General features: G+C 50.6%; 1 protein-coding gene across 1 annotated transcript in view; it reads left to right on the top strand.

Moving 5' to 3' along the window:
- Positions 1 to 15,176, top strand: part of CDH15 (cadherin 15) — a 34,670-nt gene extending 19,494 nt beyond the window's left edge. Inside the window, exons 2-14 of the mRNA XM_020989138.2 lie at positions 1,736 to 1,888; positions 2,897 to 3,052; positions 3,464 to 3,608; positions 4,471 to 4,631; positions 5,798 to 5,926; positions 7,899 to 8,084; positions 8,914 to 9,167; positions 9,445 to 9,587; positions 10,145 to 10,381; positions 11,062 to 11,301; positions 11,581 to 11,717; positions 12,953 to 13,120; positions 13,958 to 15,176. Of these exons, the coding sequence (XP_020844797.1) occupies positions 1,736 to 1,888; positions 2,897 to 3,052; positions 3,464 to 3,608; positions 4,471 to 4,631; positions 5,798 to 5,926; positions 7,899 to 8,084; positions 8,914 to 9,167; positions 9,445 to 9,587; positions 10,145 to 10,381; positions 11,062 to 11,301; positions 11,581 to 11,717; positions 12,953 to 13,120; positions 13,958 to 14,158 (2,310 nt within the window). The 3' untranslated portion in view covers positions 14,159 to 15,176. The remainder of the gene's footprint in view (positions 1 to 1,735; positions 1,889 to 2,896; positions 3,053 to 3,463; positions 3,609 to 4,470; positions 4,632 to 5,797; positions 5,927 to 7,898; positions 8,085 to 8,913; positions 9,168 to 9,444; positions 9,588 to 10,144; positions 10,382 to 11,061; positions 11,302 to 11,580; positions 11,718 to 12,952; positions 13,121 to 13,957) is intronic.
- Positions 15,177 to 15,841: the final 665 nt, after the last annotated feature.

Genomic DNA, 15,841 nt, shown 5'->3' with positions numbered 1-15,841 from the left:
AACTGTGAATGACTTAGGTCTTAGTAATACAATGATCCAGGACAATACCAAAGGACATGGTAAATAAAAAATGCTGTCCACATCCAGAGAAAAAGCCGATGGACTCTGAATGCAGATTGAAGCATATTTTTTTTTAAACTTTATTATTTGAGGGGAAGGGTGATCTGCATTTTCTTTTGCAACATGGCTAGCATGGAAATGTTTTGTTTAACTGTACATGTATAATCTATATCAAATTGTTTGCCTTCTCAAGGGGAGAGGGCGGAGAGAGAAGGAGGGAAAGAATTTGGAATTCAAAACTTAAAAAAAGAATGTTAAAATTTTTGTTTACATGTGATTGAGAAAAAAATAAAATTTATATTAAAAAATAGGTTAGGCATGAAAGAGAGGAAAGATATAGAATAAAAGTTAGCAGGGTTTTTTAAGGATGAAGGGACATAGGCATGTTTGTAGTCAGAGAGATTGAGGATTAATGAGAGTGAGGATAATACAGGGGGGCGACCTGCTGGAAAAGGTGGGAAGGAATTCAGTTATAGAGCAAACTATCTCATTTGATCCTCGGAACAGCCCTGATCAGACTGAGGAACAGAAAGATTAGGTGACTTGGCCATAGTCACACAGCTAAAAATGTCAGAGCTCAGCATAAAATTCAGGCCTCCCTTGGGACTTGCTTCATCAACTCGCTAACAACCCTTCAGGTGTCTTCCCCCATTAGAGCGTAAGGTCCTTAAAGGCATAGATTGTCCTGTTGGTACTTGTAGCCCCAGCTTTTAGCACAAAGCCCTGCTTAATACTGCTCCACCTTTCTCTCTCTCTCTCCCTCTCCCTCCCTCTCTCTCTTTCTTCTTCTCCCTCTCTCTCTCTCTTTCTCTCTCTCTCTGTTTCTCTCTCTATTTCTCTCTCTCTATCTCTCTGTTTCTTTCTCTCTCCCTCTCTCCTTCTCCCTCTCCCTCTCTCTCTCTCTCTCTGTTTCTCTGTTTCTCTCTCTATTTCTCTCTGTGTGTCTCTCTATTTCTCTCTGTTTCTCTCTCTTTCTCTCTCTCTCTGTCTCTCTGTTTCTCTCTCTCTCCCTCTCTCCTTCTCTCTCTGTTTCTCTCTCTCTCCCTCTCTCCTTCTCTCTCCTTGTTTCTCTCTCTCTATCTCTGTTTCTCTCTGTGTGTTTCTCTCTCTATCTCTGTTTCTCTCTGTGTTTTTCTCTCTCTGTTTCTCTCTCTCTCTCTGTCTCTCTGTTTTTCTCTCTCTCTCTTCCTCTCTCTCCTCCCTCTCCCTCTCTCTCTCTTTCTCTCTCTGTTTCTCTCTCTCTCCCTCCCTCTTACCCCTACCCCCCAATTTTTCTTTCTGCTCACCCCACCTAGCCTCTCTAGTAGCTGGCAGAATCTGTGCTTGAACTAAGGTTTTTCTGATACTAAAGCCTGTGTTCTTTCATTCTGCCATAGCCATGGTCCATACTCCTAGGCCCACAGCTCAGGGGTCACAATTTCTGGAGATGCTTCCAGCTGGCTCAAAGCTTGGCATCCTATTCAGGTCCTAATCTCCCATTAAGTTTACCTTCTGTGCTGCTGGCAAAGGCTTTATTCGCTGCCCAATTTTCTACTCTAGGGTCTCCTCTGAGTGTAGGAGGCTGTCGTTGGCTAATTTCCTATTAAGGGAAAACATTGGGGTAATGGTGAAACCAGCTGTGCTGGGTAATGGGGATCAGATCATGGCACCAATGCTTTCCATTTCCTGATTCTAGGGTCTCAGCCTCTCCATGGGCATGACTGTGCCTCCTAGCCCACTTTATCTCTGGCGACATCCCACGGGGCTGAATCGAGTTCGGAGAGCCTGGGTCATCCCACCCATCAGCGTGTCCGAGAACCACAAGAGGATCCCCTACACCTTGGTGCAGGTTGGCAGGGGAATCCGGGGCCTCAGGGAAGGGGAGAGAGGGAAGTCAGGATAGGCTTTGTAATTAACCTCCGTGTGTACAGGAGAGGAGAAGGACACAGTCCTACCTAGAATTTGGCACTACTGCCAAAGCCCAAGGGCGATTCCCACCTACACCTCCACCTTCCCCCCAGGCCTCTATCTGTGACTTTTCCAACTGAAGCCAGAAACTTCTCCCAGGACTCCCCAGAATTCCTGAGGAATAGGGGGCAGGGTGGGGGAGGACAGGGCTGGTAAGAGTGAGCCAGTCACCCTATTTTTATCAGAAAACGTTTAAGAACCTGCTATGTGTAAGACATCATGCGAGGTTCTGGGGATACAAGGATGAAATGCATAATATGCACCTACTGTCAAGGACCTCATGGTCTCATAGGGAAAGGGTAGGAGGAGGGATAGAAGTGACACACTAATAAATAGGTATAACGCCAAGTAGAATGTCATAGGGCAAAGGAGAATCCAAAATGTTCAAGCCAGTTTGAGGAGGGGCAGAATACTTTAGATAGGGAGGAGGGGTGGCAGGGAAGGCTTCATGGAGAAGCTGCACCTGACCGGAGCCTTGAAGTATGAGAAAGATTTCACCAGGGGAAGATGAGGCACCTTTGCTTCCCTCATCCAGAATCCCTTTGTGGGTAATAATCCCTACTCACTAGGAAATAGTCTCCAAAGGACAGGCATCTTAGGGTAGAGGTAAGAGAATACATATAAATTATCTTTCACCAGGAGGGATGACAGGGGAAGATGGAGCCCCCAAGGGCTAATCCCCAGATTTAGAGTTAGAAGGGACCTTAAAACTTTGTCCAATGCCACCACTTTACAGATGAAGAGACTGAGGACTCAGCTAGGTTTAAGTGATTTGTCCAAGGTCACATAAGGAGTAAAAGGAAGAGCAGGATTTGAACTCAGATTTAACACTATTCTCCCGTACCATAGCATTGCCCCTCTTACCAGTCCATTTTCTCTCCTGGGGCAGATCAAGTCTGATAAACAACAGCTGGGTGGCGTCATCTATAGCATCAAGGGCCCAGGGGTAGATGAAGAGCCTTTCGGGGTCTTCTCCATCGATAAGTTCACCGGGAAGGTGTTCCTCAATGCCATGCTGGACCGAGAGAAGACTGACCACTTTAGGGTAAGGGCTGCTGGCAGGAGGACTCTGTTCTAGCCTAATCCAGCCCCTACAGCTCAAGCCACTGCAAGCCACCCCCCACCCCACCAGAGTGCTCTTGACTTGGACTCAACAGAAAAGCCACATCTGGGACACTTAGCCTCTAGCCCTAGAGACAAGAAACTGAGTGGCCTCACAAAGTCAGCCCTACCCAGAGCCCATTCATATATCGACAAGTCTATTTCCCCTCCTTTAAACAGATGAGAACCCTATAACCTGGTGTGGTTCAAGTAACCTTCCCAAAGTCACCTAGAAAGTGACGAAGCAGCTACCACCAGAAGCCAGGGCTCTGGATTTCCATCCCAAACTCATTGAAATGTCCACGTGGCTGCTCCAAGTGCCCACGGTGCCAGCCCAGGCTCTCTTCTCGCTTAGCTCAAGGCCTTTGCCCTGGATCTGGGAGGGTCCACACTGGAGGACCCAACTGACCTAGAGATCGTGGTAGTGGACCAGAACGACAATCGGCCAGTCTTCCAACAGGAGGTATTCACCGGCCATGTTCTAGAGGGAGCCATCCCAGGTGAGGCCAGTCAACCCTCCCCTCCCCGAGCGTGTGCCTTGTGACATTGGGGAATAGAGCCTGGGTATACTGTGATGCCCCTGGTTTCCCAAAAGCTTAAAAGTTCCTTTAAAAGGTTCTATTTAAGTAAATGGGGTCCTTAAAATTAGGCCAGAGACCACCTAGGTAAACAACCATATTTCATCAGGAGTTTCCAAAACTTAAAAATGTTTCCAAAGACACAAAAACAGAATGCATGAAAAAATAAAACTTTATTCAAGTTCTGGAAGATAAACTACCTGCACCATGTTTATAGCAAAGGGGCTAAAGTCTTGGCCATGAAAAGGATAATGACCTTCCCACCTCCAAGCTTGTCAATGTGCACCAGGCAGTGAGGACATGTGTAAATATAACAAGATCAGTTGTTTGATTCCCAGACCGGAGCTAATCTCATCATTAGGAACTGTTTATGTTGGATATTGGACAGTTTCTTTATTGAAATTGAATCCCCCCTCCCTCACCTATCCGTGACATCTGCTCCAGTAAAGTGATAGGCTTTTAAGAGTTGGAAAACATTGAACTAATCTATGTTGGTTCATATATTGGAGAATCGTCAGCCTCAGCTGTTTCATCTTGGTGACCCCCCCCAGTTGACATTGGGACATCCCCTAAAACCCTCTCTCTTCATTTTGCCTGGAATATACACCAGGCTCCCCCACATTGATTCTTTTCAGTCTGCTCTGGTAGATCTATGTGCACCATGGTTACTAGGAATGCTGAGGGAGTGAGTTCTCAGCTGTGAGCATTTGGCTCCCTCGTTCTGCCCATGGAGGAGCAAGGCTGCTGGAAATCAGTATGTCTGCCGCCCCCCCCTTTCCCCCAGGTACCTATGTAACAAAGGCTGAAGCTACCGATGCTGATGACCCAGACACAGACAATGCAGCACTGAGGTACTCGATTCTGGACCAGGGCGAGACAGAGCATTTCAGCATCGATGAGCTTACGGGGGAGATCCGAACCGTGCAAGTGGGGCTGGATAGAGAGGTGAGCGCCCCGAGGAGCATGAAAGTGCAGCCAGGGCTGGGTGCATGGGTGCTGTCCTCACTTCAGGGCACCCTGAGAGTTTACCTGTGTATTACTATAACCCTGCACAGATCTAGCGTCAGGAAGAACAGAGTTCAAATGTGGCCTCAGACTCTTACTAGCTGTGTGACCCTGGGCAAGTCACTTAACCCTGTTTGCCTCTCTTTCCTCATCCTGTAAAATGAGCTGGAGAAGGAAATGGCAAACCACTCCAGCATCTCTGCCAAGAAAACCCCCAATGGGGTTAGTCACGAAGAGTTGGACACAACTGAGCAACAGTAACACTATTCCAAGCATTGCTGATTTCCTGGGAGCTTTTCCAAATAATGATAATTATCTCAATAATGGCACTTATACTGTGCCTTAAGTTTTATAAAGAGTGTTGCATATATTATCTAATTCTCATGACAACCCACTGGGAGGGAGGAGGGAGGTGCCATTATTATCCCCATTCTACAGATAAGGAAATGGAGGGTGAGAGAGATTAAGTGACTTGCCTAGGGTTATACAGCTAGTAAGTGTCTAAGGCCAGATTTGAATTCAGGTCTTCCTGAAAATTAGCCCATCACTCTATCCATTGCCAGCTTGAGAAGGTGTGCCCACAGTGGTAGTGGAGGGGGGAGCCAGGCCCTCTGGTGCCCTCTTTTAGCTTCAGACCATGACTCTGTCAGCAGAGGGGGAAAGGGGGGACTTTTCCATTTGCTCATTACTTCTCCCGCCTCCAGCAGCCATCCACCCAGGAGCCCGCCCTCCTTCTGAAGTGCTGGACGCCTGAGCCAGCTTGCTGCCCCAAAGCCCCGGGTGGGCAGGGGAGGGAGCTTGGTAGAGCAAGTGATGACCAGCTTTGACCTCTGAAGCTTCCTTCTACTTATTCCATCCCAAATCTTGTCCCTCGGGATTGGCCCACCAGAAAGGCCCCTAGTCTGGGAATCAGTGCCTGATTCTGAAGTTCCAAGAACTCTCTCCAGCATTCTTTATCCCCCTCCTCATTCGGCAGAAGTCTCCACCTGTCAGGCAGATGAGTGAACTCTCCAGATGGCTGCTGACCTTTCTTAGCTCTCTAAGACTGCCTTTATCTCTGGTCTCACTCCATTTCTTTGCCCTGGCCTTCCCTCCCTCTCCTCCAGGTGGTCGGAGTATATAATCTGACCCTACAGGTGGCTGATATGTCTGGGGATGGGCTCACCAACACCGCCGCAGCCGTCATCTACGTGGACGACATCAACGACAACGCCCCAGAGTTCACCAGGGAGGAGGTACTGCGTCTCTCTCTGCTCCCTCCCCCACCCCCACACCTACTCCAACCTCCCCACCTCCAGCAGCGATCCACCCAGGAGCCCGCCCTCCTTCTGAGGTGCTGGACGCCTGAGCCAGCTTGCTGCCCCAAAGCCCCGGATGGGCAGGGGAGGGAGCTTGGCAGAGCAAGTGATGACCAACTTTACCCTCTGAAGCTTCCTTCTACTTATTCCATCCCGAATCTCATCCCTCGGGATTGGCCCACCAGAAAGGCCCCTCGTCTGGGAATCAGTGCCTGATTCCCAGTCTGCCATGAGAATTGCAGGTTCTGCTCCGCTCCGAAAGCCGGTCCTGGCCTTAGCACAGAGACGTCTATTCCAGAAGTCTTTAAACTATTTAGCTATTAGTCATGGGCCGGACTTGCCTCGTGGTTGAGAGTGACAAGGGTGGGTCAGTCAATCAGTAAGCATTGGTTAAGCACCTTCTATGTGCCAGGCACTGTGCTAAGAAGTGGGGAGACAAAGAAAGGGAAAGACAGCCCTTGCCCTCGAGGAACTTCTAATGTAACAGAGAGATGGTGTGTGTTCATAGGACTATATGAGTAATACATATATACAAAATGTTAATGCAAAGTGGTCATGGAATAGAAGACACCAGAAGCTAGGGTGGCAGTGAAGGGGGTCAGCAGAGCAGCTAGTAGGTGTCCCAGTGGCTAGAGTTCAAATCCTACTTCAGACACTTACTAGCCGCATGACCCTGGGCAAGTCACTTAACCTGTTTGCCTCAGTTTCCTTAGTGGTAAAATGGGGATAATAATAGCATCTACCTTGCAAGGCTGTTGTGAGGATCAAGCGAGATATTTGTAATACACTTAGCACAGTGTGGCACATAGTAGGTGCTTTGATAAATGTTTATTCCCTTTCCTTCGCCTTAATGGAAAAGGTGATACTTGACCGAGACTTGAAGAAAACCAGAGATTCAGATAGAGGGGAGAAGGAAGAGCGTTCCAGATATGACAGCACAAATGTGGGGAACGTAGGGTCATGTATCAAGAACAGCAAGTCAGCCAGTGTGACCAGTTCCAAGAGGGATCTATAGGATTGGAGCGGTAGGAAGGGGCTAGCTTATGAAGGGCTTGACATGCCTAATGGATGAGCTTGTATTTGGTCCTAGAGTTAAAAGGGAACCATGGAGCAGGGGACTGACTAAGGACTTGCCTTCAACTAAGGAAAATCCCATTGGCAGCTTTGTGGAGTATGGATTGGAAAGGGAAGAGGTTACAGGCAGCATGACCAAATAGGAAGCCATTGGGATAGTTCATTTGGGAAGTCATGAGGGCCTGAGCTAGGGTGGGAGCTTTAGTGGGAGTGGAATGGAGGGGTTTTGTTGATGAGAAGCAATAGGGTAGAACTGACGAGCTTTAGCAAATAATTGGATATGTGTAGTAAGAGTGAGGGGTCAAGGAGGATATTGGTGTTGTGATCTGCAAAATGGCGGCCGTCTGGATGGTAACGGGAGTGGGTTTGAGTATAAAAAATCATGAATTCAGTTTTGGACATGTAGAGTTTGAGATGCCTCAGGGACCTCCGGTTTGAACTGTCTAATAGGCCGCTGGTGACACAGGACTGCAGTTCTGGAGAGGGGCTCCCCAGGGCTAGATACAGAGATGAGTGTCATATCTGCCTAGAGATGGTCAGCCTCGTGTGGAGCCAGGAATGAGAAGAGCAGCTCACGTTCAAACAGAGCTTTAAGGTTCACAAAGCACTTCCCTCAGAACAACTCCATGAGGTATAGAGTGAAGTTAGTATAATCCTCATTTTTTTTTTAAGATGAAGTAATTGAATCCTGGAGAGGGTGACTTTCCCAAGGTCATACAAGCTATCAAGCAAAATCCAGTCCCTGGAGAGATCACGTCCATCAATCAGACCTCCCTCGCACACCAATCCCTTGTTCATCCTGAGTAGTAACTGGGCATTGTGGCCTCTCTCCTAGTTCTCCCTGAGAGCCGATGAGGCCATCGGTGGAATAGATGTGGGGAGGCTCGAGGTTCAGGACAAGGACCTTCCTGGCTCTCCCAACTGGGTGGCCAAGTTCACCATTCTGGAGGGAGACCCCGGTGGGCAGTTTGCCATTCGTACAGACCCCAAGACCAATGATGGTATCCTGTCTGTGGTGAAGGTGAGCAAGGCCAGGACATAGACTGTACCAAGTCCAGGTAGGTGGGAAGATCTCCGAGTTTACTGACCCTCCCCAGGTGGTGGATGGGCAATGTGCCTTGCCTCATTTCACAGCCAATTTTAGGACCTGACCTCTGGGCTCCTTAGCTTGGAGTCATCTCATCACCACTATCCCTAGGAAACCTACTCTTCATTCCAGCAGCCTGTCATGCAGACCAATTAATCAATGTGCATTTATTAAGCACCTACTATGTGCCAGGCACTGGCGATAGGAAGACTACTCTCAAGGAGTTTATACCAGGGGAAGATGGATTGAGGGAATGAGAGAGGGGAGGGGGAACCCATCTATCTCCATCCCAGAGCCTATGCAGAGGTGGGGAACCTGCAGCCTCAAGGCCACATGTGGTCTTCTAGGTCCTCAAGTGCGGCCCTTTGACTGAATCCAAGTCAAAGGGCCGCATTTGTTGAGGACCTCAGTCATAGGGTCACACTTGAGGACCTAAAGGGCTGCACTTGAGGACCTAGAGGGCCACATGTGGCCTTGAAGCCCCAGGTTCCCCACCCCTGTATTAGCCAGATGTCCAGCATTTTTGTTTTTTAACTCACTTGGCAAAATTTTGATTTGTGAACTTGGCGCTTGGGAAAGGGTTTAGGGGATTTTGTTTTGTTAGGGTTTTGTGAGGAAAAAATGTATCATGGCCCCAGATAAAACAGAGGCCCCAAGGCTCACAAATGTGTGCCCAAAAGCATGTATGTTTGGGGGAGGGAGTTGTGAGGGAAGGAGATGGAGGCTTTGGATATCACCAGCCCAGCCTCTGTGGTTCCCATAGCCCTTGGACCATGAGAGCAGAGAGCAGTACCAGCTTCGAGTGGCCGTGCAGAATGAGGCCCCCCTGCAAGCCACTGCTCCAAAGGCTGCTCGAGGCTTGGCCACTGTGACCGTGGAGGTGCAGGATGTGAATGAGCCGCCCGTCTTCTACACCAACCCTCTTCGAACCAGCATGGCCGAGGGGGCTGCTCCTGGGACTGATGTCACCACCTTCTTTGCCCGAGACCCAGATACCCAGCAACATCAGCGTATCAGGTGAGAGCTGGGGAGGCCTCAGGCCTTCCCAGCAAAGCTCCTCAGGGTTCCAAAATTGCAGAGACCTTCTGCAGTCTGGGAAAGAGGCAGGGGGCTTCTGTCCAGTGGCCTGATGGGTAGGGTCTATAATCTAGCTATGGTACTATCCCACAAAGCATGTGTCTGGACGTGTGTGCATGGAAACGCACCCAAGTTTCTGCTGATGTGTGTGATTGAGGATGTGCTAAGTGTAAGCCCGGGTCCACCATCATCTGATCCTTACTCTATCTCACTTCAGTTATTTCAAAGACTATGACCCTGAGGACTGGCTTCGAGTGGACCGTGCCACTGGTCGGATCCAGACTAAACGTGCTATCAACCCAGCCTCACCCTTCCTCAAAGATGGCTGGTATAGAGCCATCATCCTGGCCAGTGATGATGGTGAGGGGATGGTGGGGGGAGGAGATGAGGCCATGATAGTCTTCTATGCCATGGAAAACCATAGGCTGGAGGGGCAATGGACAGAGACCGCCCTTGCTGGCCATACCCACGAATTTCACATGTTACACGTGTGTTCCTAAGTACAGTGGTCTGGATGTGGGGTGGGACTATAGAATGTCTCTGGGTCTAAGGGTTCCAGATCCCAAGAGAGATGGGTCTGGACCCACTGATGTCCATTTGGGGGTTTCATGGAACGGCAGGGCTAGAAGGGACTTTATAGGATCATTGAGTTGAGCTTCACCATGAGAGGGGAGACCCCAGAATCTCAGAGGCCATCTGTTCTGACCCCTTACTAAACAGAAATGTCCTCTCCACCAGCCAGAATGAATAGTGGGTGTTTGACAGCCACTGCCCATAGGAAAAGCAAATTCCTTTCCCAAGCACCAAGTTCACTGTCGCTCACAATTGTGTCCTGGGACCATGGACAGAGGTCTAGATCAGGGCAGGGTCAATAGATCCAGAAATGACATGTAGCCTCCCCCTTCCTGTACCATCAGCCTCCCCAGCTCGCACGGCCACGGGCACCCTGTCCATAGAGATTCTGGAGGTCAATGACCATGCACCCCTCCTGGCCACACCCACGGGTACCCTGTGCAGCGACCCTGGCCAGGGGTCTGGCCTCATCCTCAGTGCTACTGATGAGGACTTGCCCCCACATGGGGCCCCCTTCCACTTCCAGCTGAGCTCCAACTCCCCTGAACTGGCCAGAAACTGGAGTATCAGCCAAATCAATGGTGAGAACTCAACCCGCTTCCTGAAGTTAAGCCAAAGAGCTCAGGAGCTCAGGGTATTTCAGGTCTTAGGGCCTGGGAGGAAAAAAGGAGGAGAAATTAGAGGTGAAGTGGCTATACAATGGGGCTCGGGGTCAGTAAGGCCTGGGTTTGAATCCCACCTCAGACATTTATTAGCTGTGTGGCTTAGGTAGATCACTTAAGCCTCAATGTCCTTATCTGTAAAATGGAACTAATAATGGCACCTGACTCGTAGGGTTGTTATGAGGGTCAGATGAAGCAATGGGTGGAAATCACTTGGCAAACCCCCAAGTGCTATGTGTCAACTGTTATAATGAACACGCCCAGTAGGGGCTCAATAAGAACTTGTAGATTGATGGTGATGATGATCCGCCATTTTCAATGGACTGAAAAGGTAGAGCTGTTCACTCAAGGTAATACAGCAAAGCAGCTTGGAGAGCTGGGATTAGAACCCAGGTCTTTTGACTCAATGACTGAAAGGGTGAGATAAGGGATAGGGCCAGACTAGAAGGAGCTTTACAGGGGTGGGGGATGTGGATGATGGAAAGAAGGGGAAATGGGATGGGGGGCAGGGGAGAGGTGGGGAAGGTGTTTTCTCTCTCTCCATCTCTCTCTTTCTCTTCTTCTTTCTCCTCCTCCTCCATAACTTCCTCTCCTCACAGTGACTCACGCCCAGTTACGCTTGCGGACCGAGGCTCACGAGGGGTTGTACAGTCTAGCCCTCCTGCTCCAAGACTCCGGGCAGCCCCCCCAGCAGCTGGAGCAGCTGCTCAATGTGACTGTGTGCCGCTGTGGGGAGGCTGGGGTCTGCACCCCTGGGGCAGCTGCCCTTCTGGCTGGGGGGGCAGGCATCAGCCTCGTGGCCCTGGTCATCGTCCTTGCCAGCGTCATCCTTCTACTCTGTAAGGCATCCTTCCCCACCTCCACCACCCCATCCTCCTGGAGAACCTCCTCTAATGCCCCCACGCTCCTCATTGAGGAATCCTCCCCCACTTCCTCTGCATCACCTAGAGACCCCCCCCAGATGACCCAGTTAGGGACCCCCTCTATTCCTCCCGCCCACCTTGCATATTCCTAGGGCATACCATCCTGGTATTACCCAGAGGCCCTGTGCTCCCCATTGAGGGCCCCCTTTGCTCTCCCCCTCCATACCCATGGGAGCTTCTTCCCCCCGGGGACAGTGCTCATCTTGTTGGTGGCCATCTTTGAACGCTTTCGCCAGCGAGTCCGGGAGAAGGGGCTGCTGGACGGGCTGCAGGATGATGTTCGGGACAATATCCTCAACTATGATGAGCAGGGAGGTGGAGAGGAGGATCAGGTGAGAAAGGAGGCAGGGGCATCTGGGAGAGAAGGGACCCACTGAGGGAGAGAGGAGGTGGGTCAGGGATGGAGGGAGGGGGACCAAATAGGGGAAAGAGGAGGTGGGTCAGAGAAGGAGAGGGGGGACCAAGTAGGGGAGAGAGGAGGTGGGTCAGAGAAGGAGAGGGGGGACCAAATAGGGGAGAGAGGAGGTGGGTCAGAGGAGAGGGGGGGACCAAATAGGGGAGAGAGGAGGTGGGTCAGAGAAGGAGAGTGGGGACCAAATAGGGGAGAGAGGAGGTGGGTCAGAGAAGGAGAGGGGGGACCAAATAGGGGAGAGAGGAGGTGGGTCAGAGAAGGAGAGGGGGGACCAAATAGGGGAGAGAGGAGGTGGGTCAGGGATGGAGGGAGGAGGACCAGGTGACCGCCAGGGAGAGAGAGGAGCCCAAGACAGGTAGAGAAATAGGGCAGGGACCTCACTTTGGATCTGGGGAGAGACAGAGATCCAAGGGCAAAGGTGAAAGGCCTACGTAAACAGTGTTAGGCTTTCTCCCAAGAATCCAACCTGATGGGCTGGGGAGAGGCATGATAACTGAAGACTTCTGAGTCCCCTAGAACTACTAATAATAAATAGCTAGCATTTATATAGCATTTTAAGGTTTGCAAAATATTGTACATATTATCTCATGTGGGGAATACCACCTCTAATTGAGGTCAAAAATCTACAGAATTCTCAGCAAGAACCCGAGGGCTAGCCTATAGGGCCGGGTGTCCCCCAAATGTTGATCTGTTATCCTAGTGAGGGCTGCACCTTCCCCCGCCTCACCCAGGGAATGTACCAACACTTTGGATGTTGCTACAAAGAAGGGTGCAGGGCTGAGAAGGGCTGCCGAAGATGGGCACTGATGGGGTATCCAAGGACTCAGGTCCTGCTGCCATATCAGTACCCATTTCTATAATGGGAAACACACCATTGCTTCCTAGGATTTAGAACTGGAAGGGGCTTTACACATGCCTTATCTATGCTACAGGTGAGGAAATGGATACCCAGGGAGACCAAAGCTGAGTCCCATATACTTACCATTTAATTTTTCAAAGTTGCGGGTTATCAAGGTCTGACTCCCCCTTGCCCAGAAGGCTGGCAAGTAAAGGAAACCACAGTAGGCTGCTCTCTCACCTTTGTGCACAGCTCTGGTGGGACCAGGAAAAGGGAAAGGGGCCGCCTAAGTTGTGGTCATTTGTCTGATGCTACAGGATGCCTATGACATCAACCAGCTTCGTCATCCTGCAGAACTGGTGCCTCAGACCTCCTTTCGGGGGAGACAGCCTCTGCGAAAGGACACCCCCTATCACCGGGTACCTCCGCAGTCCTCCCGGGCCCTGCCCACCAGCCCCTCAGACATTGCTGATTTCATCAATGATGTAAGTGTTCCCAGAGCAAATAGGGACACGAACCTAGCGGCGACCCTCCTGGTCTCTCTGGGACTCTCACCTCCTATTATCTCCCACTCATTCTGATTGCCATTCTCAGCTACACCCAAGGCGATGGACAGGAAAAACCCCCTTTCTTCTTAAGCAGTGACTGGACACAGCCTTGTAAAAAAAAAAAAACCCAGGCCAGAGTTTCCCATGATTTCTCTTTTCCCCAAAGCAAGAAACTGTCCCTCTAGTGTCCTTCCCTTAATGTGTGCTTTTACAGAACCCATCGATGGCATGTTTCATGCCTTCTCTTATGAATAATCCTCATAGGGCCTTTGGCCACTGCCTCAGTTTCCCCAGGACCTCCTATCTATCCCAATCCAGCTGGTAGACTCCTGTGATCTCAAGCAAAGGCGATGCAACAGAATTGATAAAACCAAACAGCACACCATGCAAAAATCACTTCATTTTGGCTTTCAGATACATTATCCCATTAGTTCTCTAAGAATTATCTGGGGACCCCTAGGGGTCCCCCAAGCCCTTCCAGAGAGCCTGCAAAGTCAAAGCTATTTTCATAACAATCCTAAGATATTTTAGTTTCCAATACAATGAATGCCAATAGGTCAACCTACATAAACAAAAGCTCAGTAATTTGCAAGAGCGTAAAAAGACCCTGAGGCCAAAAAGCACGAGAAGGGCCACACTTGGTATGATTCCTCTGCACGGAACCTCTGCCTTTCAGGTTATTTTCCTCAAGCTGATTTCTGGATGGGTTTTTAATCCCTCGGCCCTTGGCCCTGAGGCATAACCCCAGCTTCCCTGTCCCTCCTGTGTGGCCAGGGTCTAGAAGCAGCTGACAACGACCCCAGCGTCCCACCCTACGACACAGCGCTCATCTATGACTACGAGGGAGAAGGCTCTCTGGCGGGAACGCTCAGCTCCATCCTCTCAAGCTTGGGAGACGAGGACCAGGATTATGATTACCTCAGGGACTGGGGACCCAGATTCACTCGGCTGGCGGACATGTACGGGCAGCACTGAGGGCCAGGGAGGACTTGGGGGTGCGGCGGGGGACAGAGAGCTGCACTATTCCTTTTCTGAGGGGAAGGGGAGCTGGTGAGAACAGAGAGGAGGAAGGGCAGGGCTGCAGCTGTGAGGCTCAGCACGTTGCCCCCTTCTGTGGGCTCAGACGTTCCTATGGCTGCCGGGCCCTCTCCACCATCCATGCCAGGGGGCTTACTGAGAGCCAGGGGAGCCTTCTCCTTCACCCTGAGTTCTACCCACTGCTCCCTTCATCTAGACCTAGGTGGGGTGTCCTAGATCGGGCCCAGAGTGGTGAGGAAAAGCCAGTCACCCTGTGGCCTCCTCAGACCACACCAGAGGTCCAGCTCTCCAGGGGAAACCCCTTTGCCTCCCCCAGCCTCACCCTGAGGTTTCAGACCTTCAGGGGGACAGGCAGAGACAAGGGGTCCAGTCAGCCCCTTTGAGAGAAAGCCACAGTCCATTCCAAGCTCCAACCATATTCAAGCGCTGGATTGGACTTGCCTTATTCTTACAAGGTCTGGGGTGCTGTATGGTACCTCATGTGCCCCTGAGGAAGCACACGTCATGGTGCTATTGGGTTAACCCGGGGTGGGAGGGAATCTGTGGCCTTCTAGGTCCTCAAGGGGGGCCCTTTGACTAAATCTATACCTCACAGAACAAATCCCCTTCATAAAAGGATTTGTTCTGTAAAACTTGGACTCAAAGGGCCCCCCTTGAGGATCTAGAAGGCCACAGGTTCCCCACCCCGGGTTAAACCTTCTAGGAGCAATAGAAGAGGCATCCAAAAGCCAAGAAAAAAGGATGAAAATCCAGGGCCTTAAGCTAAATCCCTTGGACGCAGAAGTGCCAAGCTGAGCTGAGCCAGGCCGGGCCTCAGACAGGGATCCTGCCTGGCTGCCCAGACATGAGGAGGTTCTGCCATACCCTCCTTCTACCAGCTCCTCCTTAGCTCCCAGGTGTGGCTCAGACCTTTCTGTGAAAGTCCCCCAACAACCCCCACCCACCCACCCAATGTTTGCCCAGCTCTGTTGCAATGTGTTTTGTATGAAAGGAATTAGCTGCATGATGCAGTTTGAATTAAAAAAAAAAAACCACCTTAGAGACATTTCTATATAAGGCCCTGGATCTTCTGGAACAAGACTGCAGGGGTCTTTCTGGGCACCAGAAGCCAAGTTCATGCTCATTGACCGCCCTCTGAAACACCACTGGAAGAAGAGGAGGAAGGAATGGGGTCCCGGAAGACCTAGACAGAAGCTGAGAAAAGAGGATGCAGAGGGTCCTTCCAGGGAAAAGCACAGAGACGACAAAGTGGTTCTCATGGTGCTTTTGAGTATGGAGGGGAAAGAGAAGCCAGGGCCACCTCGAACCCAGTCAGGAGGTTAGGAATTCTGCCCCAGAAAGAAAACTATTCCATGAGGCTGAGGGCTTCAGAAGCAATTCCCAGCATGACTGGAGGGTGGCCAGAGCAGCCTCTTACCTAGAGGAAGCTTAATTTGTCCGGAATTTGAGTCCCAGGTAAATTGGGGGGTCTCTGTCCTACCCTGGGGAGCTTTGCAGTTTCCAGGGGACTGCCCAGCAGAGCCCTTCCAGAAAACAGGTGAACTGGTGATGAGGAGGACAGGCAGGGCCCACGAGCGATACCCCAGACTCATCACGCTCCGCAATCATAAGGGCAACAGT

Source organism: Phascolarctos cinereus, unplaced genomic scaffold (genome assembly GCF_003287225.1).
Source record: "Phascolarctos cinereus isolate Bilbo 61053 unplaced genomic scaffold, phaCin_HiC Scaffold_2;HRSCAF=192, whole genome shotgun sequence".
NCBI lineage: Eukaryota > Metazoa > Chordata > Mammalia > Diprotodontia > Phascolarctidae > Phascolarctos > Phascolarctos cinereus.
The sequence above is the reverse complement of the archived record's forward strand: the minus strand, read 5'-3'. Positions and strand labels throughout refer to the sequence as shown.